The sequence below is a fragment of the Plectropomus leopardus genome, chromosome 4 (assembly GCF_008729295.1).
Source record: "Plectropomus leopardus isolate mb chromosome 4, YSFRI_Pleo_2.0, whole genome shotgun sequence".
NCBI lineage: Eukaryota > Metazoa > Chordata > Actinopteri > Perciformes > Serranidae > Plectropomus > Plectropomus leopardus.
The window spans coordinates 21,731,667-21,759,310 of NC_056466.1; the positions used below are offsets into that span (position 1 = coordinate 21,731,667).

Consider the following 27,644-nt stretch of genomic DNA (forward strand, 5'->3'; position numbering starts at 1 on the left):
GGTAAATCTAAGTAAGAATACATTTTATTACAGTCAGACAGAACTTTGCTACTACCTTAAATATACAAGCACAAATACACAAAAATTTAAATCTCCAAAAAAGGAACAAAAAGACAAAATAAAAACATCCACACTAAATTATTTCTCTTTTATAAACATAAAAGATAAAAACAATATATTTTAGAGGGGGGAGGGATAAAAGTCCTGTGTTGCTCCTTGGTCTGTAGCTTTTCAGTATTGGTAGAAAATAAAAAAGTAACAATTGAAATGAAGGCGTTTAATACAAATTAAAAAACATTCTAGGGAAATATATACTGTATAAAAACTCTTAAAATGTGTAATTGTGTGTATGTGTATGTGTGTGTGTGAGTGTCTGTGTGTGTGTGTGTGTCTGTGTGTGTGTGTGTGTGTGTGTTGTAAATGCTCTCTGTTTGAAAGACTGCATCCATTGTAGTCTAATCAGAGATGGCTCTGGCACTAGGGGACTCAAAATCCTTCAATCATTATGTTTATTCGTGTGTGTAGATGTATGATGTTTCCCTAGTGCCACATTTCAGCTCTCCTACACGTGTGTGAATTTCAATGGTTTTACAGACTGACTCTAAATTCTGGTCTGTCGGCCTCAGCAAAGCCACAGATAAGCTCACGCTGCCTCTTTTCTCTCCTCACACACTTCACACAAACGCACACACATATACTCTATGAACAGACATCACGAGCGACTTGTGCATCAACGGAGCAGACCAGAATTGAGAGCCATGTTCAGAGGACGGGTGGGCAAGTGGTCCCTAAGCAACTCGCCACCATTTCCAACCCCCGATGCCACCATCCCCTCCACCCCGCCCCTTCCTACATGTGGACTTCAGTATGGGTAGTTCAGTGTGCACAGTTCTCGCCTGGATTCAATCCCTGCGCCTCCTCGATTACATCAACACGGTCGCTGTCCAAACTGAAAAGTAGCGAGAGCAGATGGGACATTTTGAATGTGAGATGAGGAAAAGGAGGTGTTGCCTAAATATGAGGGAGTCACAGCAACGGATGTGCTGAGCTCTACTGTGATGTCTGGCCGATGGACTGTAGCACTCGTGGCTGTCGGGGTGGGTTGGGGTGAGGTCTGAGGAGTGGCAGAGACGGGGTTCGTGTTGAGGTTGAAGGACTCTGGGCTCTACTGCGATGCCTGTGAGGTGGGGTTATCGCTCTTGCTCTCCTGGCTGGAGGGGGCCTTGTTGTTCCAGGGCGAGTTGGAGCCCAGCGCCGGAGAGTTGTTGAAGCTGTCCTCGTCGTCAATGCCGTTGGCCGCGTCGAACTGCGTGTTCTCCAGCCGTGTGATCAGACGCTCATCTTCGTCGCCAAACTCTCCCCCCATCAGTGTGGGCTCTCCCACCACCATCACATCCTGCAGCGATGCAAAATACAAGCGTAGCAATCAATATACTGTTGCAGTGGGGAAGAAAGGGTTAAAAGCTGTTCAAAGAGATGGTTAACTGCTGTCTTCTTGTGTACAAGTACAACGTACCCAACCCCTCTACGGATACTTCCACAATTCCCACCATGAAGCCTGTTGGTGCAGTCATGGTGATTTTTTTCCTGGAGATTCGCATTTATTTGGCCAAACAAACATTTAACAACCAACATCACATTTATTATCACAGCCAAAATACTTAAGTCTCATTAGACCATGTAACTTTCCTCCACTTAGATTCATCATCTCCCACACACCGTCTGTCAAAAACGAGACCAGATTTATGTTTCTTTTTAACCGGCACGGTACTTCTTAGTATTTCTTAAATTTTCCCATGTTCTTTCCCTCTTTAATGCTTTCTGTCATGTTTATCACAAATTTTGGTTTATAATGTGCCTTTGTCTTTATGATGTAATTTTTGGGAAAAATCAAAGCAAACAACTGTTAGACCTTCATGATACAGGTGCATTTTATCTAGCCCGGCATCACCAGACCATTTAGTAAATGCTTATTAGTCTGGAACGTCTCAGTTTATAATCAGCATCCGTGAGCATTATCAACAGCCATCATCCAGAATGCCTCTGGATGTACCTGTTTAAATCTAAAACCAATTAAAACAACAAAATATGTGATGTAGCGCTGAGCGACAGACAAGCAGACCACAGCGTGCATAGATGAGCTGTGATGATTTAGCATCACCATGTTTGTGCGGGAGCGTTGCCATTTTGGCCTCAGACAGAAAGTTTCACATCAGCTGCAGTTCGAGGTGAGGGGACAAATACTATACAGCACAGTATGCAAATATTATGTGTGGAAATATTGTATCAATACTTTTGTACAGAGGCCAAGAATTGAATTTAAATTATATAAATATTGCACATACAAATTTAAATTTTGGTAGCTTGCTAAAATAACAAAATAATTTTAACATTTACAGAAAGGTTATGAATACCAATATGTTATCGCAATACTTGGCATATCCCAAAACTTTTAAAAGGGCAATAATATTGTACTGAGTCTGAAGTGTCGCGATAACATCGTATTGTGGGGCATCAGGTTATTTCCATCCCTAGCCGCAGCCATCTTGATTGTTTCTGAAAATGCCTAAAGGGCGTTCCTCTTTACTGAGCTATGTTTTTGCTTGCCATAGTATCCCCAGCTCAGAAATCCAAAAATTATACCTTTTCCTTAAAGTGCAAAAGCTGTTATAAGTCACTGTATCAAACATAACCTTTATCAAATATATTATTATGATTGGCCCTACCGGGGCTGGATCAGATGGAAATCTGTTTGAAAAGGAGGAAGACCAGATGCATCTGCCAGAGCAAATAAAACATGAGCTGGCAGATTCATTTAGTCTTCAGGCTAGTGTGTTTTTTCCTGAATCACCTGTCACAAATCAATTACAATCAGATTATCGCTATTCAAATTACTTCTCTCTCTTAGTTAAACAAGTGGTGGTTAATTTATGGATGTGATTATGTTAATATTAATATGTTATGTCAAACGGTCCTGGAGGAAATATTTTTTGTAGGCACTCTACTGTGTTGTTCTTTGGTCGATTTTGTGACGTGAACTTTCCTCAATGAATCGATGCAGGAGTGTATCTCTGAACATAGTTGTGTTTCTGTTAGAGGTGTAAATGCAGAGTGTTGACGGTAGATGGCAGCGAAGTACTCACTGGAACTTGGCTGGACAGAGGGAAGCCACTGCCGGGGCTCTTCTTTTTGTTGTTGTTGTTATTATTAGTTCCTCCACCTCCGCTGATGGTGCTGCCACCTGACATCTTACGCTTCCGCCTTTTGTTTGGCGCCTGTCTTGATGGCTCAGCTACAGGGAAGAGATGAAAAGAGAGTTACAAATACATTTATTTAGGGTTTATGTGGTTGCATGTGCCTTTATCTGTGTATGATGTTCAACTACCGGGTGGTGCCACCATCCTCTGCCATTTCTGGAAGAGGCAGGTCTTGAGGCAGTCTCTGGGGCTGAGGCTGTATGTCTTGTGTCTGGACATCAGCTCCTGCATGGGCTCCAGAATCACACACAGCTGGAGGAGGGAGCAAAAAGGGGCAACAGGTTAGAGACTGCACAGTATTTTAGGATGTTAGAGATGCTCCCACAGGTAAGGCACCATCATCATCATCATCATCATCATCATCATCATCATTATCAGCTGGTGTTCAGCGTAAATCTGTGGATTTAAAATCTCCCATGGGGAAACCTGATTGTAAAATACAGGAAATAAACAAATGCAACTCAAGTGAGACTAATTTTTAAAAACTACATGCACTGTTTTTACATTTGCTGATGTGAGGTTTATGCACGAGCTTTGCGTAAATGAGAACACTAGACCAGCAGTTTTAGTCCAACCTGTGCAGCCTTGGTAGAAAACAAGATACAAGCCATACGCAGACCCAAACACTGAAGCATTGCTCTACAGTGCCACCATTAGTCATAAACTCTCTATAAAGTAACTTTACTGCCTTAACAAAACAGAAGATTAAAACGTGGATGTACTAAAGCTTCATAAAGCCAATCCACGGCAAGACTGACAAAGCAGACAGACCTGAAACTTGCTTGAGACAATTACAAAGTGAACAGCAAACATTTTGTCACTCTCAGCAGTTGCATTTATGTTGTGAAATGAGCATTTGAAATGTTTGAGTCAGGTGCAGGTACTTGTTGGAGGCCTGCAAGGTTGCTAGGTTTTGTGTTTTCTTAAAAGCTCATTTTAAATGACTGGACAGTAATGAGGACACGAAAAAGTTGTGCAACTGCTGATTGGTCAGTAAAAAGACAGGATTTATAAATTACATTTGTAAAACTGATTTCACCAACACCAAAACAAAAAACGTCACAATTTCAATTCAGTCTCAGTTGTTTTCAGTGAGCTTTGCATTTTCCAGCTTCTCAAGTGACACAGGCTACGGTAACAAGTGTTTGTTTACTACATCATAAGTTACTTAGGTAGGGGATAAACGGTATCAGATTTTTTGCCAATATCCGATATAAAAACAACTAATTGATACAGATATTGATATATCCACTGTCTTCCCCTACTTAATTTCACTTATCATCGAGTCTCTTCTGTAGTGGAATTAACTTCATATTATGCATATTGTTATCGTGATGGCTCACCGGGAGGTTGAAACATAAAATACAATTCTTTTAAAAGTATGTAATATTCATTCATTCATTCATTCAATATTCATCAAATAAGAAGAATAAACTTAAGGCTGATATTTTGTACGTGTTCAAAAAAAACATCAATTTGTGGTATCAGCAAAAATCAGCATTTTGGCCCATTCTGATATTTTATTTTAAAGCCAATATCTGCCGATACCAATGACGTGCCCATATTATGATGCATCCCTAATGTAGGTCAATTTTTCACTAAATGTCTACAATGTTGTCACATTTGTTAGTATCATGTTCCAAAACAAACCCAAAAGCAAATTGTTTAATCATATTGACAGTATTAACCATGCTAAAATCATCTTAGCATAAGGAAAATAGAATCATTAGGAGCTTACATTAATGTTAAGTTAGTTGGCTGATGAGCTCAACTTATTCTGTAATTGTCTGCAAAATAGTTATGTTAGTAATCTTAAACAAATAGTCCAAGAGCACTATGTATTCTTGCTAAGTATGCTTGCAAATGTTAGACTCCATGGAAATAAAGTTAACAACTAATGTTACATCTGAAAAAAGATGTATGCATCCCTGCAACAAAGAGAAAAACACTCAAGACCAGTGTCATTTTAAAGGTAAAGGGTGTGTGCACTTCACTTACTCGGAGGTAGTTAAGGGTGGAGTTCGACAGGCCACATCTTGTTATGTTTTTGGACAGCTGGTCCAGCATCTGTGGGTCCTGGGCCTGACGGATCAACAGAGGAGAGATCACAAATCTGACCCATCATCACATACGTCAGAGAACTATTTGAAAGTATTCCCACCCCTCTGTAACCACTCACATGCATGGCCAGTATACTGCGGGGGATGAGTTCACGGTGTTGTCTGATGCTGAAGTGCCACGTCTTTATCCTCATCATGTCGTCAAACATAAACTCCAGGTACAATCGCCCTTCTACACACACCTACAACAGTTCAGAGGACTCAGGTCAGTATACAGAGGTTAAACACTATGCAGAGAAAACTGCACAGCTGCACACAAATGCAGAGCAAATATTAGACCTTTAACACTTGTGTTTTAAGTTTGGATGATCACATTGCTTAAAAGGGGACCAATATACCAATTTTCAGGTTAATATCTGTATTTTGGGTTTCTGCAAAAACATGTTAACATGCTTTTATGGTCAAAAAATGTCATCATACTTTCTGTACTGTAAAAGCTGTATTCACCCTCCGTCTGTGACACACCGTTTTAGCACCTGTCTTTTTAAGCCCCCTCCCAGAAAAGTCCTGTCTGCTCATTTTGGTAAGCATTTTTGGGTCTTCTCCATCTGTAGGCTCTTGGCACCTCTGCACCATCATTTCAACAAGGGTTATGACTAACACCATAGTATAGAAGCACTTCCTATTGTGAAAAATCACCAATAAAAGCTTCAAAAGCAAAATCTTCACAACTGGGCGTGTTCCAGCAGAAAATCTGATGCAACATCAGGGAGAAATTAACAACACTGGCAACCACATTACAGGTTTCTCTGATATTAGCATGTAGCCACATGTAGCCGTGTATGTAAAAACTTGCATTAGCATGCCTGGAGCAGAGGACCATAAAAAAGAAATGCTGAAATGAGCTTTTCTTGAAAGTAAAAAACACTTTGGAAACAGTGTTCACTACTGTCTGCAACCTGCAATTCTTTGCTCATAGATTACTTTTACATGTGTTTATCTCATCATTTAAAACTTTGGCAACACATAATATGAACATCTGACATTGTAGCATTACTTGCGTGACAGAAAGTAAGAACAGACATAATAGGTCCCTTTAAATAAAGTCATACAAATTATCAAGTGGGTTGCGATGACCTTGCAAGAAGGCTTTTACAACCCCCCTTTTTTCATGTGTTTGTGAATTTTTTTGTGACATTGTGTGGACTGCCTCTTTTTAGGAGTCACAAGCTAAAAAGTTTCTATTTGAAATTATTTGCAAATGATTTTTATTTGAATAAATCTGGAATGCCGTTTTCTAAGCCCCATTAATGACAAAACAAGATATGGACACAATGTTAGCTAGAGACTTAAACACACACCTGTGTGAACATGGGCTTTCCATTCTGGGTGACCATAGTGCACTGATCACAGTCAAGGGAGACAAAGTTATTGTGGAAGGACTCCTTGGGATGTTTCAGCACATAGTAGAGCTCAGTGGCACCGCCCTCGAATATACTCCGGAAGTACCTTGGAATCAACGTCCGGCCAATTGCTTCAGAGGAGGAGAGAAAACACACGGGGCATGAGAAAGGAAGGAACTGGCAAATTACAGTTTGCAGTCCATTTGTGACTGTAGGATGATTAAAGGGGCATATCTGTACAGGCAGGATTTTCTGGTAAGACTGTTTCTTACTGTAACGTTTGGGTCCATCCTCCAGACAGAAAGTAATAGTCAACATAGCGTCATCTTCAAAGAACTCTGTAGTAAATGCATCCCACCACAGGTTGTCACACTCCTACACGGTGTAGAGGGGGGGGGATTAGTTACCAACACAATTATTGGATTGTTTTTTAATGGTGTGCATGTGTGTGCTTACAAACCTCTGTCCAGTTCTGTAGCCTTTTGTTGAGTTCAAATATTCTGTAGTCTGTCTGGTTGCCATATGGTGTGTGCCTCCTGGTCCATCATAGAAACACAGAAAGATAAGAAAATAGAAGCAGAACAAGAGTCAAGAAGAGTTAGCTTGTGGCATTTTAAAAGATATGAGTAAGTAAAAAAGAAAACATCCTGATCACAACAAGGTTAAAACTCCTGCAGCTTTCATACACCCCTTTTTCCACCTAAGTTAGTACAGAGTACTACTGAGTTTTTGTAATGTGGAAACACTCTCAAAAAATAGACAACAGACTCCTTCCTCATTGCCAGTACACCAGGGCTGTGTACACAGTTCTGCAGTGAACGAGTTCGCATTCTGTTTTTTTGTATTTTTTTACAGGTACGTCACTAATGCACCAGAAAGCTGGGTTAGTAAACAGCAGAAAGCAGTATGGAGCCCAGTGAAAATGTGACAGTGGATACTTCTTTTATATATCTGTTACTTATGCAGTCTCTTTTTCGAACGCTCCAATTTTGTTTGAGCGCAGCTTAAACAGAAACTGAGGTATTTTGGGTAGCACTTCATTGCATTGCACTCGTAAAGGTGCAAAAATTAGCTTGTCCACATAGATGTTGTACTTCTATCATTGCCAATCAGAGCAAAAAATGATAAATAATTTGTGACTAATGTAGAGTCATTTGGCCTGAGGTGAATGTTGATTGTAACCTATTCAATTACATATAAAGCCAAATGTTGGCCAGTGTTAGTGTATTTTCTTTGTCCAGTGGGAAAGGGGGTGTACAGTACTTGGTTTAGCCTTGTCACAGACTAAATACAAAATCTCTTTTAAAAGGGAGATAAGAGCACAACCTTCCACAACCTTATCTGTACTTTTGTTGCTATTGCCATTTTCACACCAATTGGAGATAATGGGAAACAATGTAGTCTTACCCTATTCCGGGCTCCAGGTATGTGGGAGGATACATTGGGGTGGGACTGGAGAAGCAAGAGACAGAGAGATTATTACATTTAGCCATAGTGCTAATATGCCCTCCTCCAGGAACGTGTCTGTCTTTATGACTCTGGGACACAAGCCAAACATGGCACAAATTGGATGATACAAGGAGACAGTAAATAACAACTCTTCTCAGATACACACTCACACTCACCAACTGTAGCTGTTTTGCTTACTGCAAGACAAGCTTTGACACACAGCACACAATCCTGCAGAGGTATACCCTCTAACCTTACTTAGCCACACAAGCCAAGACAAATCAATTTAAGCATTTAACATTAGCCTTCAACAGCTGGCCCACAATTTGCACTTTAGTAACTCAAGTGGCTGGCTAAATTACACTACAATAAAACACACTGGATATATAATATTTCCCCAATTACAGGAAATTGTCAGGTGCCCTCTTTTGGTAAAATATCACCGATCAACCTTCTTGCATCCAGGGATGTCCTCAGAATAAGTTTTAAAAAAGCGTTCCATGACTACCAGCATGGGCTTTATACAGGGTTCCCACATTTTCATGGAAAAAACTTCCAAACTTTTCCATCACTTTTCAAGGCCCCATAATAAAGTTTTTTTTTTTTAGCCCCCACTTGCAACTGTATTCAAAAATAATTTCAACTAGCAGGCATAAATTAAGGGATGATGAACGCAAAAAGAAAATTACAAAACATAGGTTATGGTTAACATACATTGTCACGCATCGGCGCATATTAAAGATACGTTATGTCGACAGTGACACAAGACTGATTTACTGTTAATTTTACATTAAGTGGAAGGTTATCCACAAAAGATTTTATTAACAAATCTAATTATAGACAATAAAAACTTTCAATGATTTTGATTAATTTAATGGCTTTTCCAGGCCTGGAAAATGCGGTTGTTAAATTCCATAACTATTCCAGGTTTTTTCATGACCGTGGGAACCTTGTGTATACTTTTTGCTACACCAAAAAGAAATTGTGCGCCTTAAGTTACGCGGCATGTCCAGTCGGTACATCTGACTGGACAAAAACAACACTACCTGGGTTTTACCAGGATTGTACCTCAGGTTTCTAACTGGTACAACATGCGAGCTGTCCTGCACACTTCAATTTTTAATTAGATTATCAACTGAAACCAGTTTCTTGGTAAGTGTTCAGCTTCTTCAAAAAATTATGTACATCATAACATTTTTAGTGTTTGTTTAGGAAGTTTTTGAACTTTTTTTATAAATAGATTCAGTCATTGCAATTAAAATGTACAATTCAGTGCTTCTTGTTACCACCGTCATCTAAACTACTCTCTACACTTTCCTGATTGGCCAGACCATCACCTGCCAAGCTAAATCGATTACCTGCCGATGTTTTCCAGACAAACATAACGTTGAGGAAATTAAACTCATGATATTCAGGCTGGATTTACAAGCCTCTGTAAACACGGTATGCAATAATACAAACACCTGTCAGAGATGTTTAAAGGCCAGAGTTGTGGTCTCAGGGCAGACACACAAAACACAGAAAAAACACAGACATAAAACTCACCCCACGTCTCTGTCCAGCATGGTGCCGGGGTGGAAAGGGGGAAAAGTGCTACCGTTGGGGGGCTCCTTGGGGGAGTACAGCTTGAATGACTTGGAGGAACAGCCTGGAAGAGAGGTAACGAAAAATAAGACAGTGTCAAATCTGGTAATAAATGCTAAATGTATTAATCCACAAATTTAAAAATTAACATTGCAAACCTTTGAACACATTGTTGGCCCAGCTATAACAAAGTCCTACATTATAAGCCAAAAAACAAGACATAAATGAGAGAACACGGAGGATGGGACCTTGACTTCCTACACCCTTTGGAAGTACAGTGGTACCTCTCTAATGATAGTTGTTAACTTTTTAGAGTGACCCCTTACAAAGAATGATGGTATCATGTGAGGGTGAAGGCACATGCAGCCTGAACTTGCCAGTATGGCCCAGTTTCAGTCGGCTGCACTCATTCAGAGGTCATCCCCAACACACCAATCTTGTTTCATAAAGACACAACAACATGAAGAGGAGGGAGCCTCCTGTAAACAATGCACTCCTACCACACTTCTACAGAAGCTGCTGCCCTCCTTCTGCTCTCCATAGATCACTCTAAAATACCAAACACAAACTACAGTCCCATACTGACAAAAAACTGATGAATCTCTCACACACTCAGCTCCAACGGTTGCTCTACTCTAATTGCCCAGCTCTCCTATAAAGGCCATCCAGGCGTGCCGGCCTCTAGGTCACGACCCCTGCCGTCACCATGGTGAAGCCCCGCCTCATTAATGTCTCTCTGTCTTGTCTCTGCATATTAAACGTATCTCTGACACTGTATACGTATGTGTGTGTGTGTGTCTGACAGAGGTATATATCTAGAGACACAGACAGGGAGAAAAAGCTTTAATTTAATAGGATGTTTTAAGCAGAGGAAATATGATATGGGGAGACAGCAGTGATGCGACATATATTTTTAGTATACAGTAAGATAATTAGGGGTAGAGCGGCCTCCCCTCTGTAATGAAGGGTTAAAAAAAGCAGACTTTTTTCCAATATGGATTTACAATCAAAGCTTAATTGCATTACTTTACTGAGAAGCACCCTTTAAAATCAGTAAAAGACCACACTAACAATATTCCAAGACCCTAATCTAAAACAATATCTAGCCTCATATCTAGGGTTTTAGCATTATACCGGTTTTAAGGTATACCATAAGGTGAAAGTTGGCAATTATCATACAGTGTGCATTTGCTTATTTGCAGTGTTAAAAAATATACAACTGGACAGATACTCCAAGCTTTATTTTTGTCATTTTCAAAAGGAAGACTTGTTACAGATACTTCCATTAAAAAAGGTTTCATGTCTTAATTGTAGTGATAAAACATTTGTTAAACCAAAACTAACTCTCCTGTTTTTGTTTCTTTAGGGTCATTCTGACTACTACTACTAATAATAATGATGATTTTGTGATATCACGATACCATGAAGCCGCAATATTTTTTTTATTTTTTAGGATAATTTTTTGAGGGGCATTTTTTACCTTCATTTAAAGGAACGCTCAGAGAGATAGGAAATATGGGAGAGAGGGGAGGATCACATGCAGCAAAGGGTCACAGGCCAGACTCAGCCTATGTGGGGCACACACTATTACGGGTGAGCTAGAGGTCGCCCCAAAACTGCGCTATTTTCGAAGAGTTATCTAAGACAGTGAAAATATAATACAGTTGCCACCCCTTCTCATATCACAATATCAACATAATGTCTGTAAATTGCCCAGCCCAAACGTAAGCATCAACAGACAGACTACAGTGGGATGGATAGACAGCCCAGCCCAACACTGACATCAGGGGGCCTCCTACATTATGTTGCTATCTATTAAAACCAGTCTTCTACTAAATAACAGCAACTTGTCTCTTGGAGTTGGAGTTAATATCTCCACTGGTTTCTATTCAACTAACCCACTGTATGTATAACAGTGGCCACACACGTAGCCAATCACAGCTCTTACAGACTAGAGGTAAATGAATTATAACAACAAATAACAAGAAAAGTTTTCTATCATGAAGATCAGAGATCTTCAAAACAAGATTTGCACCTCATACATGGAGCAAAAGTCCATGCAACTTTCATCCATCTGAAACCCTGCCTTCACTTTATGTAGAAAAACAGAGTTGTTTACTGTGTGAGCCAGCACAGCTATGCTATGGGCTGGATGCACCACCAGAGGAAAACAAATGGGCTTGATAAATAAATAAATAATCGATGGTTATGTGTCCATTAGTTGTTGAGAGCTCCATTAGCTCCTCTCCCCTCCTGTTAGCGGTTAATGACAGGCAGTCACAATCACATCAGCTGGACTCCACTTCCTCCACTGGGAATCATGTTCCTTTCTCCCTTACAAGTAGTTCACCATATACATACACATTATACATGCACATAGCTTCCTGGATTGAGGTGATGATCAGCCCAGCCTCAGAACAAATCTCATCCCAAATGATGAGTAACGTGGTTGTCAAAAACATTGTTTGATTTCACTTCAGCTGCAAACACAAAAATCTATACGACTTTACAAAGTCTCAATTCAATTGAATCCAATTTTATTATTTGTCACAGAGGGCGATACAAAATCGCATAGGAAAAACACATAAAAGCACAAACAATACGACACGGAGACGTACAACAACAAACATTCATCTATACACAGGGTGACTTGCACCTATGCACATTCAAGCTCTACAGGAGTTTATTAATAAGTGGCCACAACAGCTCCTTCAGCCCTGTAGTCAGGTAGAGAGCACCTAATACGAAAATAAGAGTAACCTGTAGTGGTTTTGGACTCCTGCCACTCCAGACTGCCACCATGATTGCTACACGTAATATTGCCGATGGCTAAATACTGAACTATTAACCTCCGTTAGGAAACTTTTAACAAAAAAACCGACGTGGACTTGGATTTTTTAAACTAGACTACAATTAAAATACCCCTTTCAACATCTGTGTGTTTCATAACTTTATCAGTCAAGCACATTTGACGTGGAGTAGTCTGCTTACAAAGGCAATTAGAGAGGCAGCAGCGCATAATGCTAACAGTTAGCTAGGCTAAAACGTTAAACAGGTGATTTCAGGACGCGAGTGAACTTCGCTACATAAAGCCAGCAAACACTCGTTTTAATAAGCCAGACCTGTTAAGACAGACTAAACACGACCGATAAACTCGACATTTTCAACCAGCAAAACGTTGACTTGTATACATGTAGGCCTGCACGTCAAGCTAACGCTAGCAAGCCTGAAAACAGTTACAGTTAGCTGGTGTTAGCCGTGATGCTAACGCCTCAGCGTTAAATCCCTTTTCAGCGAGAAACACCGAAATAAGACGAGAAATCACAACCAAGGCAGCTCGTAGACCACATTTACTCGCTACAGCAGCCGGACATTGCAGCCAAAGTGTGTGTTTTGGAAAAGCGACCCCTTTACCTGCAAAGAAGTCCAATCAGAAAATTGATGTTTACAGATCCGTGATGATAGACCGTGTGTACGCTCCGTGCGTAAAAACGGATAGGCCCGCTGGACGGCGGTTGGCTGGACGCAACGTACCAACACAATACGTCCCTCTGAACAGGATCAATGAAAAAAAATCTCCTCAAACCGCGAGACTGAGGCAGAATAAGGCCTAAATTGCGGGAGTCAGTCGGTTATGTTTTGTCCCGCATGAGGCCTTGTCAGTGGGCTGCAGCCTGCTGTGGGTTTACATACGGACCCAGATGAGCCCTTTGTTCACGGGAGGACATGAACAATAGCTGTAGGCCCTCCTCCTCCTCTCCCTCCGCAATGCATTTGCTCCTCTCTCCTCTGCCCAGCACCGCCAGCCGCCCTCTCCCCCTTCTCCTCCTCCTCCTCCTCTTCCCCCCACTAATGCACAACTGCACATGAAGGTTGTCTGGTAAGCATTTTTTTTCCCCTTCCTTCCTCCTCCCTACGTCCCATCCCTTCCTTGTAACTGACACAGATGAGAATTGGCCTAATGCAGCCGAGTGGAAGTGTTTGTGGAAATAAACATCATGCTGACTGCAAAGTGGTTTTCATGTTTGCCTAATTAGTGCACATCAGCTTGCTGCAAACAACTGTACTGAGACAGAGACAGTCAAGAAGACCCTGGTTCATATGCATTAAACAGTGATACTCAACTTTCAGCCCGCAGGCCAAATATGGCCCCTGGAAAGGGGCCCCCCAACCATTTTCAAACTCACAATAAAAAATAAAGAGATTCACACAAGGAACTGTTTTTGTGCTTCAAGTAGACACAAGGTACCAGCATTAAACAGCATCAAAATAGATTGTTGATCAAAAAAAGTGCTAGTGGAGAATACCCCACAACTCACGACAGAGGTCCTTGCTAAGCCCCTAATGCCCTAAAATCCTACAAAAATCCTGAAATCCTAGAGACGTCCTAAAGTCCAAGAAATGTCCTTAAATCCTAGAAATGCCCTAAAATCCTAAAAATGCCCAAAAATCCTAGAAAGATCATGAAATCCTAGAAATGTCCTAAAATCCTAAAAACATCATAAAATAACTATAAGACTAAAATCAAACAACCTAAAATCCTAAAAATGTCCTTAAATCAGCTGAGTATCCCTCTATCCACAGTGTATACACTGTGGATCCATGCAGGGTAGTGATGCATACACAGCTGATGCAGCAGTCAAAAGCAGATTAAGATCTAATAAATTAACTTTTTAAAATTCAAAATGTAAAAATATAATGGAATATAATGCAGAAAGACTCACAGGCAATTGGTATTGCTTTGAAATGTTTCTTCTCCTGTAGATCAACTTTTCTGATTTAATGTTATCCCCGTGGAGTCAGCACACATGAAGGCATTGTTCACTCCTCCATCCTCTTTTGTTTGGCAGAAGCTACCTCTTTAAAGTGATAGTTTTGGTTTTTTGGAGTGGGGTGCATGGGGTAGTTATCAATAATCAGTGTTATATACAGTAGATGACGGTCTGCACGCCTGCAGTTTGGAGAAGCAGACTGGAGTCCGACACGAAAGGTAAGTAATGTACTGCTTTGGATGGGGGTCAGCAACAAAATATATTTTCGCTAGCTAAAAAAAAATCCACTTAAAAAACAAACAAAAAAATATCAGTTTAAATGTACACTTTATTGAGAGTATTATCACCACTTTACCTTAATGTCAGTGATTTTCAGAGTGAAAATGAGGGTGTTATATCTTTGTCTTACCCATCAAAACAGGTTGTCTGAAGAAAAGCTAAAGTAGCGGGAATACTTTCGGTATAGCATTGACTCAAAATTATATGAATTTTATCAGGTGGAATGTTTTTTTAGGAGGTTAAAATAGATTTTGTTGCTGACCCCCATCAACAGCAGTAGATTGCTTAGCTTCCATGTTGGACTCCAGCCTGCTTCTCCAAATTGGGGGCCTGCAAACAGTCATCTACTAACTACTGTATGTAATACTAACTATGGATAAAAAACTGTAAATGGTAGTTACAGATTTGGGGTCATTGCAGAATCAGTAGGATAGGGGGAATTTTTAAAGCTTCTTTTTAAGCTTTTACACTTTTTTAGTCAATGCACATTTGTTTCTTCTGTATTGCACTGTATGTTTTCTTGTGCAAAAAAAAAATTCACAATGCGTACTCGTTTTTTAGTCAACATTTCTTGGTGCAAGCTATTTTTCAGGTAATTTACTGATGTTTAGTGGTGAGGATTGCAGATTGTAACCAGCTGAAATTTTTCTTGGTTAGAATTCCTTACATCCCTACATCCCATCCTTTCCTTGTATCTGACACAAATGAGAATTGGCCTAATGCAGCCGAGTGGAAGAGTGTGTGGAAATAAACATCATGCTGACTGCTAAGTGGTTTTCATGTTTGCCTAATTAGTGCACATCAGCTTGCTGCAAACAACTGCACTAAGACAGTGACAGCCAAGACCCTGGTTCACATGCATTATACACTGTGGGTCCATGCACGGCGATGATGCATACACAGCCAACGCAGCAGTCAAAAGTAGATTAAGATCTAATAAATTAACTTTCATATTCGGGTAACAGACTTGGGTTGTTTACAATTAATTGTGCCTTTGAGTTTACACACTGAACTGTCTCTAAGGTAGGCCAGTAAATCCATCTCCGCAGGGAATCTCTCTGCATATAAACACACAAACACACAGGAAGCACTAAGCCAAAAGGAGAATCCCATAGGCCTCTAAATCTGCTTAAATCGCCTCAAATTATAATCAGATATTCAGATCACAGACAGCGAGGACTCACCCATATGGCCAAGGTTGCGATATAAAAAGAACAAGTAGTATTAGGTCGGCCATTTTTCATATATTTCAAGTGCATGTCATAATATTTGCTAATATGATATACATTATTTATCCCTTAAGGATGAGTGGGACGCCCACCAATTTTCACAGGTGATCCTGTATCAAGGTTGAGAAATTCTTTCCTTTCAAACACGGAAGTACTTTCCCCTCGTCTCAATTATTTAGGGATGTTGAAGCCACAAGCTTGAACATAGTTCTGATTTATAAACTACCCATGTACACAGGGAGTGAAAACACAATGTTTCATTAATGATTTATTCACAAATTAAGCTGCTCCTGGGAGCTGCTATGTGGAAACGGTTAACAGGCTCTCACAGACGCTGCTGGGTATGAACACCGGTGCTGATAGGTAATATTATTATTATGGCATATTTTAACAGTATTGTAACACCAATTGAATTATTTTCAAGAGGCATTTAAATTAAAAACATTTTAAAAATATTTCTTGTATATGTACTCACATCGTGGTGGTGGTGGTGGTGGGGGGCATTTGCTTTGATTCACAGACAAGTATTGTGTATTAATTTTATAAATACATATTAAACGTTTGGGTAGACTACAAGAATATTAAGTCAATTGCTTTCCAGTCCACTTAATACAATTTGCTGCAATAAAAATGAAGTGATATGAATTGACTGAAAGTGTTATCTTATCAGATAAAACAGATGTTATTTTTCCTTTTGTGACAAAATTTGCAGCCAAAAAAGGTAATAGATTGCAATATATGCTATCCCAATATTGCATCATGTCTAAAACTGTAATAATATCATATTGTGACTTAAAAATCCTGATAATATTGTATCATGGGGCCTCTTTTGAGTCCTACTCCACACTGATTGTGTGACCTGCAACAACTTTTAAACTGTACTTCATGCATGATGCAGGATGCATTTCAAGAATCAGTTCCACCAGGTGTTGCAGCTGACAAATTTGGATATTGTGGGCATGATATATAGGACTCTTTGGACATACTTAATTGCAAAAGTTCACATTGAATTTCCAATTGCTTACATTGCTTACAATCTTAATATATTCTGCTTTAAAGAAAAGACAGGAGCTAAAAGAACTAATAATAATAAATAATAATAATGCTGAATTTCCCCAATGGGGATAAGTTAGGTATCTATCTGATGAGATTAAAGAAATATTAATAATGTATTTGTTAATTAAACACTTCAGTTGTATTAAAATAAATATAAATGGAATGACACTAATTTGATTTTTAATCCATGTGATCATTTACTCCATCAGTCAAACATGCATTGCACTCCTGTTATGTCACTCCCATATCCACCATTCAATGACATACACCTCTCTAGTGTTTAATTGCAAACTATTTTCTCTATCATCTGTAATATTCTGACAGTTCTGAGTAAGTGAAGCCAGGCGACACCATCGCTTTGTGTTGAAAAGCAGTGGAGAAATAATAGGTCAGATGAAAACGCATTTTTTAAATGCATATGTGATTTTTTTTAGGCAATGTAATTGGGGGATTGGAATGAGGTCAGAGTAGATAATTATGGTGAGTTGGGGGGGAAAAATGCATGAGGGCACAGTCAAGGCTACTACCAAAGGCATAGGTCTCGTTTCAACATTTGGGGGGACAGATGAGGTGAGGGCCTGAGGGGTTTGGGCGTCAAAGACTTCAGTGTTTAGTTTGTCTGTTCTAGGCTACTGAAGAAACATGGCGATGCAACATGCTGGTCTCCATAAACGAGGAACTGCTTCTTATGTAGTAGACCTGGCTCATTTTAAGGTAACAAAAACACACTGATTCTTATTTTTAGGTGATTATATACTCAAAAAAAAAAAAAAAACGTATTATATAATACTCAATTTCTGCCAATATATCCCAATAAATCCTATACACTGGACCTTTAAAAAGTGATGGGGACAAATTTGGCCAATTCAAAAAGTGAAGGGGACATGTCCCCAGCATCCCCCTGTGTAAGTGACACCTATGGTAGAATGATCTTTCATGTGTTTACTGTTCTGTCTGTTTCGCAGCTCTTTTCTGTTTTGATGTGCAATCCTGGAATATAACTCTCTCACATTTGCAAAATGAAGACGACAGCTCAGATGTGGACCTCTTTGTAGTCTCATGTTGGAGGAAATCTTGAGTATGGTGTGAAGTGCAGTGTCTCCCAGAAGCAGACATGTAGAGAGGATAAGCTGCTCTAAGGCCTGTCTCTCACCCGACCAGCAACAAAGATGCTCTGGCTGAGTTTATGTATATTGGTCTGACCATGGTAAGCTTGTGACATGAGCACTTCACAGCTCACGAGCCTCCTGTCAGTCTTCTGGCAGCATCTTTGTGTGACTAGTACCAGGGGGAGGTGTAGTCGGTAGTAGCTTAGAGTGTCTGTTGTGGGTGACTTATGTGGATTTGCCTATCTTACATTCACTGGCCCCTGTAGCCATGGCAACACAAGCAGTCAGTGCTGTCACAACCGGAGCGAAGCTAAGAACCATCCATGGAAATGGACACACAAGGGTTAATCCTGTGTATATATGTGTGTGTGTGTGCCTCCAAAGCTCGCCCATTGAAATGGTACATGACGGGGTTAATCCTTGCTGTGTCTGAGTGTGTGTGTGTGTGTGATGGGGTGATGGAGAAGAGGTGGGGGTGGGAGGTGTGTCAGGATAAGGCTTGAAGGGCTTACACACACCGTCTCTTTCGCTCTCAGGCATAGGGCAGGCCTTATCTACAACCAGCACCCCAACCAGCAAGTCTCTCTCACACACACACACACACACACACACACAAACAAACACACACACACACACACGCGTGCACACACACACACACACACACACACACACACACACACACACACACACACACAGCTGCCTAACCTTCACTTCACCAGCTAGCCTCATTTTCCAACTCGCAGTCACACATTCACACCTAAAGCCATAAATCCGTGTACAATAAGTGATTAAAGCCGGAGCGCGCGTTGGCTGAATAAACTCCCAAAAGTGCACGGTGTGATGTTTTCACTGAGCTTACACTTAAACCTACAAGTGCAACTTGTTTAATTCATCTTTGTCAAAGTCAAAAAAGAAAAGAAAAAGAAAAAACACAGAGGAGAAGGGGGGCAAACTACACACACAACCTTTTTTCCAAACACCAACAAACCAAAAGATAAATCCAGCGAAACTATTTCCTTTTTCATCTGTTTTGATCTGAATCAGCTATTAGAGAGGCAACAAGGAAAAGGTCAGAGAGACTTACCTCCTTCAGTTTCAAGCTGTTCTGACATCGCCATTTTGTCACCCACAAATGCACTTTCACATACTGATCTAACTCAAAGTCTTGGTCTGTTTTCATGCCTCTCCCTCACTCTGATATCTCCCATGTCCAGACTGTCAGGCTCAGGGGCACAAGGGGGGGGGGGGGGGGGTACCTACAGTATGTGTGTGTGTGCTCTCGTGCATGTGTCGTGTGTGTATGTGCAAATGTGTGCAGCCTGCCACTTCCACTCACTAGTCAACAGGAAACTGAGCGGCGCACACATCTGCCGGAGTTCTGATAACAACCGTCCCAGTCGCCCTCCCTTCAACACCATCCTAAACGCTGATCTGGAGACAGCCTCCTGTTGGTATGAATGCAGAAACAGCCCCGACTAAACTGATCCCAGCCTAAAGAGGAGAGTGACATCAGTTAATATTTGTTTTTTCCTCTAACAGGAATAAAAACAAAACCACTCCCGTTTTCATAGATTAGACATTTCCCTCCCTGAGTTTAATACCAAAGTTACAATTTAAAGGCATTTTAACACTTTATAGTAATAATGTCAGACATACTGCACATTCATCAATAGCACAAATAGTACCATTCCTTAATTTGGAAGCTAGTTAAATGTGTCTCTGGGGCTGTTCTCAGTGGTCACCGTCTGCCAGACTTTATACTCTTGGCAGCTGAGGCGTCTCTACTCTCTTATTGGATCAGATAGAGGGACAGAGATCTATCTGAGTGATTCAGCTCTGATAAAAGATCCAAAGGACAAGCTGACACTTTTTGTGAAGGAATAAGCACTAACAGAGAACACTGGCCAGCTTCAGATCTCACAGTCTGTGAGGCAGAATCACAGACACTTATCTGCAGTGCTATACTTCGTACTTTTACTCTGCTACTTCTCTAAAGCAATATTGTACATTTTCTACTAAAACACATTTATCTGACATCTTGTACTTTTCTTTGATTCCGATTTTACACACAAAACACACAATGACTGAAATATGACTGGAATAATAAATGCATAAATTAGTTGAGATTATCTACATCCCTGCCAACTACAACATTATAATGCTACTTACACGTTAATTAGTGGTCAGGCTGGGCAATATGATGACACACTGTGAGATGATGGAAATTTGTCAACCGTCGAGACATTTTTTCCACACTGCTGTTTATATCGTGGTATCTTTCCTGTCTCTGGGTGTACTGGGCCTTAGTCGACAGTGTTGCAAATGAATGAGTTGGACTTTAGACTTTCCTATTCCACGATGATCACTCAATGAGGTACATGGACATAGTGTCATAAAAAAAAATCAAGAAAGTTAAATAAACAAACAAATATGGCTGGACAATCTACCAAAATATTATTAAAATCGCCATATGGCAATATCCAAATCACAGGAGCTATACGTTTTCATAATTGTAAAATGTGCTACCACATATTATTATAAATGAAGTATTGTGATGCTATGGAGATGCCCAATCATGAAAATCATATTACAGACATAAGGGAACATGCTTATTTGCCACAGAGCCCTGCTAGAATTGAATCATTTAATTTTTTTCAAGGAAGGCACAATAGAAATATTTGTGTGTGATAGGAATTTTAGTGCAGCCCTACAAACAAACTTAGTGTGACTGGTAATTAATATGTTATTATTGTGAAATGTTTTTTAAAAATGTAACAGTGCTTAGAGTGTTGCTAAACTAATTTGTTTCTCTCTTCTTCAAAACCAGAACTAATACATAATAATACTTATCACACTGATCTCCAGTCAAACACAGACAACATGATCTTTTTCTTTTGGGCACCAGAAGGATTTTTTAAATAAAACATTTCAATTTGGTTAAGATTACTGGAATACCCAAACTTAGTTTATGCCTGATGAGAGTCAGCTGGTCCAACAGCACTGGATGTCTACAGGTAACCTCAGTCTGCAAGCTTTGATTATCATAGCAAACATTGTTCTCCCAGCTTGTTTGACTTGTTTTGTAATGACTATTATCAAAACAGCCATTATAATTAAAAGTTCTGCTTACATACTCACAGTCTGTGATGACTGTATAAGGGCTATATTAGATTTTTATATTATATTTGCATTAAAATTCATTGGTCTGAATTTCCTATGTTATTATTCCATGTGATTATTTTATCCATGCAGAAAATGTACTATGTAACGCTAAATAACAGTAACATTACATATACCATGATAGAGGATTTTTTCCTTATTGCCCAACCTTGATTAATAATAATAAAAATATGTGTTAAAAAACACTCACTTGGCATTTTTCTGTATAATGAGTACTTTAACTGTTTACACTTAATCCAAGAACTTTAACTTGTAATGATATATTCTGACATTGTTGTATTGCTACTTTAACTTGCTTAACAGATACTTCTTCCACCATTGCTTATGCGCCAGACAAAAAAGTGTTACCGATTCCATTCTTCTGCAAAAACAAATATATGCACAACATCACATAAAGAACAATAATACAAGCTGTAATGCAAATGTTCTGTATGCCTGAAACTGCATGCAAATGATGCCTTTCTTATTCTGCACAAAGTGATTATTCTTCTCCTGATTTACAGCATGCATCATTACAGGAGGGCAGAAATAAGAGCTGACCTACAATCAGAGGCTGTCCTTTGACGACAGCACCCTCTCGTGGCCTACGCGAGCCGGTGTGTTTGTTTTCATGCTGCCCTACAGTATTTTCTCACTCACTGGGTGAATTCCCTACTCAGGATTTTCTCTGGCAAGCGAACACACAGACTCGCTGCAACAAGGGAACTTCAGCGGCGAGCACGTCACATGTCAGCACAAGCCAATGGGTGAAGGGATTAAATCAGAATAAAGGCTCTGTTGTGAGCCAGTTTGTCATCAATCTATATTATCTGTGTTTCATAAAAAGGGTTTTCCAATAAAAGAAATGCACACACATACATGTATGTACACATATATATATATATATATATATACCTACATATATAATAGCAGTGTAATGATCTGTGCATTATTAGCCATCATCCTCACTTTTCTCTCCTCACACTGGCATTTGGCAGGTGGCTTAGCCTTTAAGAGAAAGAAAGTGTGTCTCTCTCTCTCTCTGTGTGTGTGTGTGTGTGTGTGTGTGTGTGTGATGTGTGTGTGTGTCAGATGTGTGTGGCGGCGGCTGGTGTCAGCTGACAGCTGTGTGAAGGGAGATGACAGTGCCCTGATGCTGCGTTCTCTGTTCTCTGGGAGCCATTTTGTCTGTCTCTGATCTCAGAGTCAGGTCTGCCCCCCCCCCACCCCTCCACCTCCCCACCAGCCAATCACGTCACCGCTCAGCCTTGCAGAACACATAGAAACACGGTCTGATCTCTCTCTCACTCTGTCTCACCCTCTCTCCCTCCCACCCACCCACTCCTCCTGCGCTCCTACAGTGCTCATCTCCCACTTGCCTCTCTTTTCTTGGCTCTTCTGCTCTCTGGCTTTTCCCCCCCTCCGCTCCGTCACCTCTTTTCTCTGCTCTTTCTTGCCACCCTCCCTGATCCTCTTCCTCCTCCTCCTCCTCTTCCTCTCTCTTAATCCACATCTCTCCTCAGTATCTGCTCACTCCCTCTCTCTTCCCCTCCGTCACACCCTCCTCCTCCTCCTCCTCCTCCTCCTCTTCAGGCTCTCTTGTTGTGCAACCCGTTTCTAAACAGCTCAGCCTTTGTGCGTTTTTGTCTGTTGCCATTTCAGCCGGGGCTGCAGTCTTTACTCATTTTCCTCCAATCAGGGACACCATGTGACTCTCTGCATGAGAGGGCACAGTCCCTTCCCCCTTCCCTTCTCCCTCCCTCTCTCTCTCACTCTCTCCCCTTCTCCCTCCTTACCCCTCCTCCTCCTCCCCTCCTCTCATCTAACCAGCCAGCCAGGCAACATACGCTAGCAATCAGGGGAGTCAAAGAGAATGAAGGAGTGATTGGGGGGGGGGGGGGTGAAGGTATATACACAATGCATAGCGAAACAGCGTGCAAACGGGGGAGATAGGAGAGATGTGAGCGATGTGTAATGTAAGGTCTGTGCAGTTCAACGCAGACTGACCATAAAGCACAAAACATCTGTGGCTGCAGAGAGTATTGGAACTTCTCTCCCCACATTCTCGCACACTCCACTGTTTATGTCATCCACATGTCGGGGCACATGCTGAGTACATACATCCATACACACACACACACACACACACACTCTGAGCCCACACAAGAAGGGGGAGGATCCCTCGGTGTTGAACACGGCTCTGGAATGTAAACAAGAGAGAAAGAGAAGGGGAACGACTACAGAGAGACTTTGTAGTTTTACATTATATTCTCTGGTATCGTCTCTAGAGCCTCTCTGAGTGGTTTGAATGTGTAATCAAAGTCGAGAGGGATAACTTAGGCGTAGCAAATTAACCAGCATCACTGTATAGGGTCAAGCTTTGGGTTCATTTGAAGTTGAGTGAATGGGAGCGAGCGTTCCATTTTTGGAGGCCGTGTTTACATTGGTTTCTCGTTACGTCATGTAGTGTAGGTGAAGCTTTGCACGCCACACACATTATTTCAGGCCTCGTATAGAATACAAATCAATGACTTGTTGGTCTTTGATAAAGTTTAAACGTTACTTGTGTGGCCTTTTTTTTTTAAAGTTATAGATTTATATGGTGTTCAATAAGATTAAAAAAGCAGCCCCACTCTCCTTTTTGTCCTGTATGCTGAAAAGGAAAAACAGAAAGAAGGGAGAATCCCTAAAGCAGAGAGGCAGAAAGAAAAGGGGAACACCAGAGAGAACAATACGAGAGCAAAAGTGGAGTGCACAAGAGTGCGGTCATAACATCTTTTTGGAAATTTCCATGACCACGGTGATTAAGTATGCAATCTGACCGCAAGATAGCTAAGGCCCGGTTCTAAACAAACGCTCCCGCCTCTGCTGTGCAGGCTTGTTTAACGGCTGAGGTGGCAGCGTTTGCCTTCATGGCACGGGGCGCTGCGCAGAGATTGAAAACACACGCGCGTGCACACACACACACACACACACACACACACACACAAACTTGTGTGCATGCAGTCACATTTAACACTGGTACGCCACGTTTCCCTGTGTGCTATTGTGTGTTCAAGACAAACTGTCATCCGGTATGTCTAGAGGTTTTGTCCTTGCTGATACCTAATCACTCTGGTTCTATCACACTGCCAATATCTCCCTCTTTTTGTCCACATTTCTGCTTCAATCATGTTTCGTTCCATCATCCATCCAAACACAACTGTAAAGGCCAGGACGAGTTGGCGTTGTCTCTTCATATGCTTTCCTAAACTTTCCGTCTTTGAAATAATCTGTCAGCAAAAGAGTTTCCAAACCGCAAGACATGGGACCAGTTAGTGTTTCCATCTTTCTAATGATTAAAGTCGAGGCTGGCAACGGGGTAATATGATCCTGGATGCGTGGTTGGCTAAATTTCTGTATCCACATCCCGGCTGTTTGAGGCTTGACCACAGCGGCCACTGTGGCCTGCTGGGCAGGGGAAAGGAGGCCACGTCAGGGTGATACAGCACCCCACACACACTCACACACACACACTCACACAACTCTATCACACTTACTTCTTTCTCTCCTGCTGCTGTATATTGTGTAGCTGCAGCTTCTGAGTACATCTATCATGATTATGAATACATTTTCAGCTATAGGATTATATTTCATGTCCTACACATCCTATCAGGAGTGCAACATAAATCGCTGGAACACTTAATATACTGCCTGAGGCTCAGCAGCGCAGGGTTTATTTCCAGACCTTGATTCCTCTTTTTCTTTCCTCCTCTGTCTGATTAAAGCTAATAAAATGTCAAAGAATTATCTGTTTGCTGTCAACACCCAAACACAACAGTTTGGGGACTGCTGGGAGTTCCTCAGCCTTCAACACAAGTCGCACACCTCTCAATATGGTGGTCTGATATGACGGATATTACTCCCCGCAGGTCGCTCTGGGTGGCTCAGCTCCCAGACGCCCCAGGGGCTGTGACTAAACTTTAACCAGTTTTATTAAAAATAGTGACAAGCAAAACTCTGAGTTGTTTTGTTATCATGTTGTCGGAATGAAATGGGGTCTGATTCCCAGCAGCGGGTCAAGAGAGGACAGAGACACCAGAGGGGAGTAGATGTGATTGAAGGCAGCAGCAATAAACAAATGGTGATGCTAGTGATTGAAGCACGTGAGACAAGGTCAGTGCGTCTCTGCCTTTCTCACAAATGCACTCGTTGACCCACCATGAACTTAAGAAGAAAGGACTTGTGGGCAAAGGAGGATGGAAACTAACAAGGCCATTATACAACGAGGGCAGGAGTGTACCACTTACAAACAAATGTGGTGATGCTGCATTTTTGTGTCTAAATCTGAATGAGAAGCATCTGACTGTATCATCATCTCATGCATCCTAAATGATACACTCCGGTGTGAGCTGTGAAACATCAAACATTCATTAATAGCTCATGTGGGAAGAGAATCAATCATGCAAGCCTTTTGAGCCGAGCCGGTGACCTTTGCCCTTTAAATGTCACACTTTGATCTGTCTTTTTTTCCTCTGCTCTTATGGTATCTGTGCACGAGGGGCCCGTCAGTTTTTGAAAGGACTTTCACTGTAGATAACTGAGTGTAACATCTGTGATGACTTTAAAACAAATCTGTTGTTAACCCGGGCCATCAGTCAGAAATTAGCAGTAGAAGCAACAAGAACAAAAAAAAAACTGGCGGGGAAGAAGAAGTAGCATTAGTGGAGCCACAGCAGCAACTTCATGCCCAGATGTCTGCAACGGCAACAATCTTTTTCTCTAAATTTCCAAACTAAACACAAAAAGCTCTCTGTTGTCAAAGTGAGAATGAAACAGACTACATGTTGATCTATTCTAGTATTTTCTCTGCTCTCCATCCTCTCAGCCATCACAGAGGGCGACCTCCCATGAGCCTTTGCACACAGAGCCCCAGGGCCCTGGGGCACCTACTCTCTCCCTGCTTCTCTCTGCCCCAGTCACGCCACGACAGCGGCTGCACTCACCAACCAAAATACAACAACAACAACCAAAAAAAGTCAGCGGCTGGCAACAGCAGCAGCAGCAGCAGCAGCGGGGCTGTCGTTAACGGCAACCATCACCACAGCAGCTACTTACCGGGACACGCGCAGCCGCCCACGGACATCTTCTCACATGTCTGGTGTGAATCCGATCAGAATGATGGTGGTGGTTCTGTTATCCTCGCTCCTCTTCTCCTCTCTCCTCTTTCTCACCAGTCACTGCTGCCGCCACTGAGGCTGCTCACATGAGCGTCTGTTATCCCCACTGTTCACATACACACACAGACACATACACACACACACACACACACACACGCACACACACACACCACCAGGGAGCAAAGAGAGAGAGGGAGGGAGGGAGGGAGGGAGGAGAGAGTGACGACGAGGGAGGAAAAGAGAGAAAGAGGGGAAGAAGAGGTTAAAAAAGGAGCACAAAGGATCGGATTCTCTCAGTTGTAGCTGTACACTGAATCACACCGTGTACGTGTGTGTGTGTAAGTGTGTGTGTGTGTGTGTGTGTGTGTGTGTGTGTGTGTTATAGAGTGAGAAGGATTCTGTTCCTGCCTCTGCTCTGCCCTCACCCTCATCAGCCCTGCAAATTACAGCTCAGGTGGGAGGAGAGAGGGAGAAAGAGAGGAAGAGAAAGGGAGGGAACGAGAGTGCTCCAGAGAGCGAGAGCGCGAGAGAGAGAGAGAGAGAGAGAGAGAGAGAGAGAGAGAGAGAGTGTGTGTGTGTGTGTGTGTGTATCTGTGTGTGTGTTCTAGAGCGAGGAGGGGAGAGAGAGAGTGGACTGTCAAAGTGACCTGAGAGGCAGATTTGAGAGAATAACAACCATGTGATGTGGGTCCTTTTTTTTCTCCTTTAAATATGTAGAGGCTGTTTTTCACCGCTGCTGCTGCTACAATGACACACACACACACACACACACACACACACACACACACACTTATGAACACACACATGCAGAAGTGCATGCATGAAGGTTTAAATGATCATCAGGAAATCTGCGCGTGTGTGTGCGTGTGTGTGTGTGCTGCAGCCGTCTGAGTGGCTTGTTACCATCCAGCGAAGGTCTGCTACATGGCAGGGAGGGCAGGGGGGAGGGAAAAGGGGGAGGAAAAGGGAGGAGGAGAGAGGAGGGGGCGATTGACGTGCCTCAGCTCTCTCTCTGTCGTCTCCCTTTCTCGCCCATTCACTCTCTCGCTCCGTTAGTCTTTCTGTCTGCAGTATGCCACACAGTGTTGCTCTCTCGCTTCACTCATCTTCCTGTCTACTGGGCCATTT

General features: G+C 41.6%; 1 protein-coding gene across 1 annotated transcript; it reads right to left on the bottom strand.

Moving 5' to 3' along the window:
• Positions 1–356: 356 nt before the first annotated feature.
• On the bottom strand, positions 357–19,380 carry ldb1b (LIM-domain binding 1b). The gene is made up of 11 exons (XM_042484649.1): positions 19,283–19,380; positions 9,715–9,817; positions 8,128–8,172; positions 7,181–7,256; positions 6,993–7,095; positions 6,679–6,851; positions 5,437–5,559; positions 5,256–5,339; positions 3,386–3,509; positions 3,144–3,292; positions 357–1,396 (listed from the first exon to the last, which is right to left on the bottom strand). The coding sequence occupies exons 1-11, from the start codon at positions 19,314–19,316 to the stop codon at positions 1,166–1,168; spliced, it is 1,245 nt and encodes a 414-aa protein (XP_042340583.1). The 5' UTR covers positions 19,317–19,380; the 3' UTR covers positions 357–1,165.
• Between the last annotated feature and the right edge of the window lie 8,264 nt (positions 19,381–27,644).

What these genes read in the sequence shown, in the direction of transcription:
- ldb1b (XM_042484649.1), bottom strand. Translation starts at nt 19,316, where the DNA reads ATGGCGATGTCAGAACAGCTTGAAACTGAAGGAG. An exon ending in TACCTGGAGCCCGGAATAGG is followed by an intron (nt 7,257 to 8,127) that starts GTAAGACTACAT and finishes ATGATGGACCAG; the next exon opens with GAGGCACACACCATATGGCA. An exon ending in GCAGTATACTGGCCATGCAT is followed by an intron (nt 5,340 to 5,436) that starts GTGAGTGGTTAC and finishes TTGATCCGTCAG; the next exon opens with GCCCAGGACCCACAGATGCT.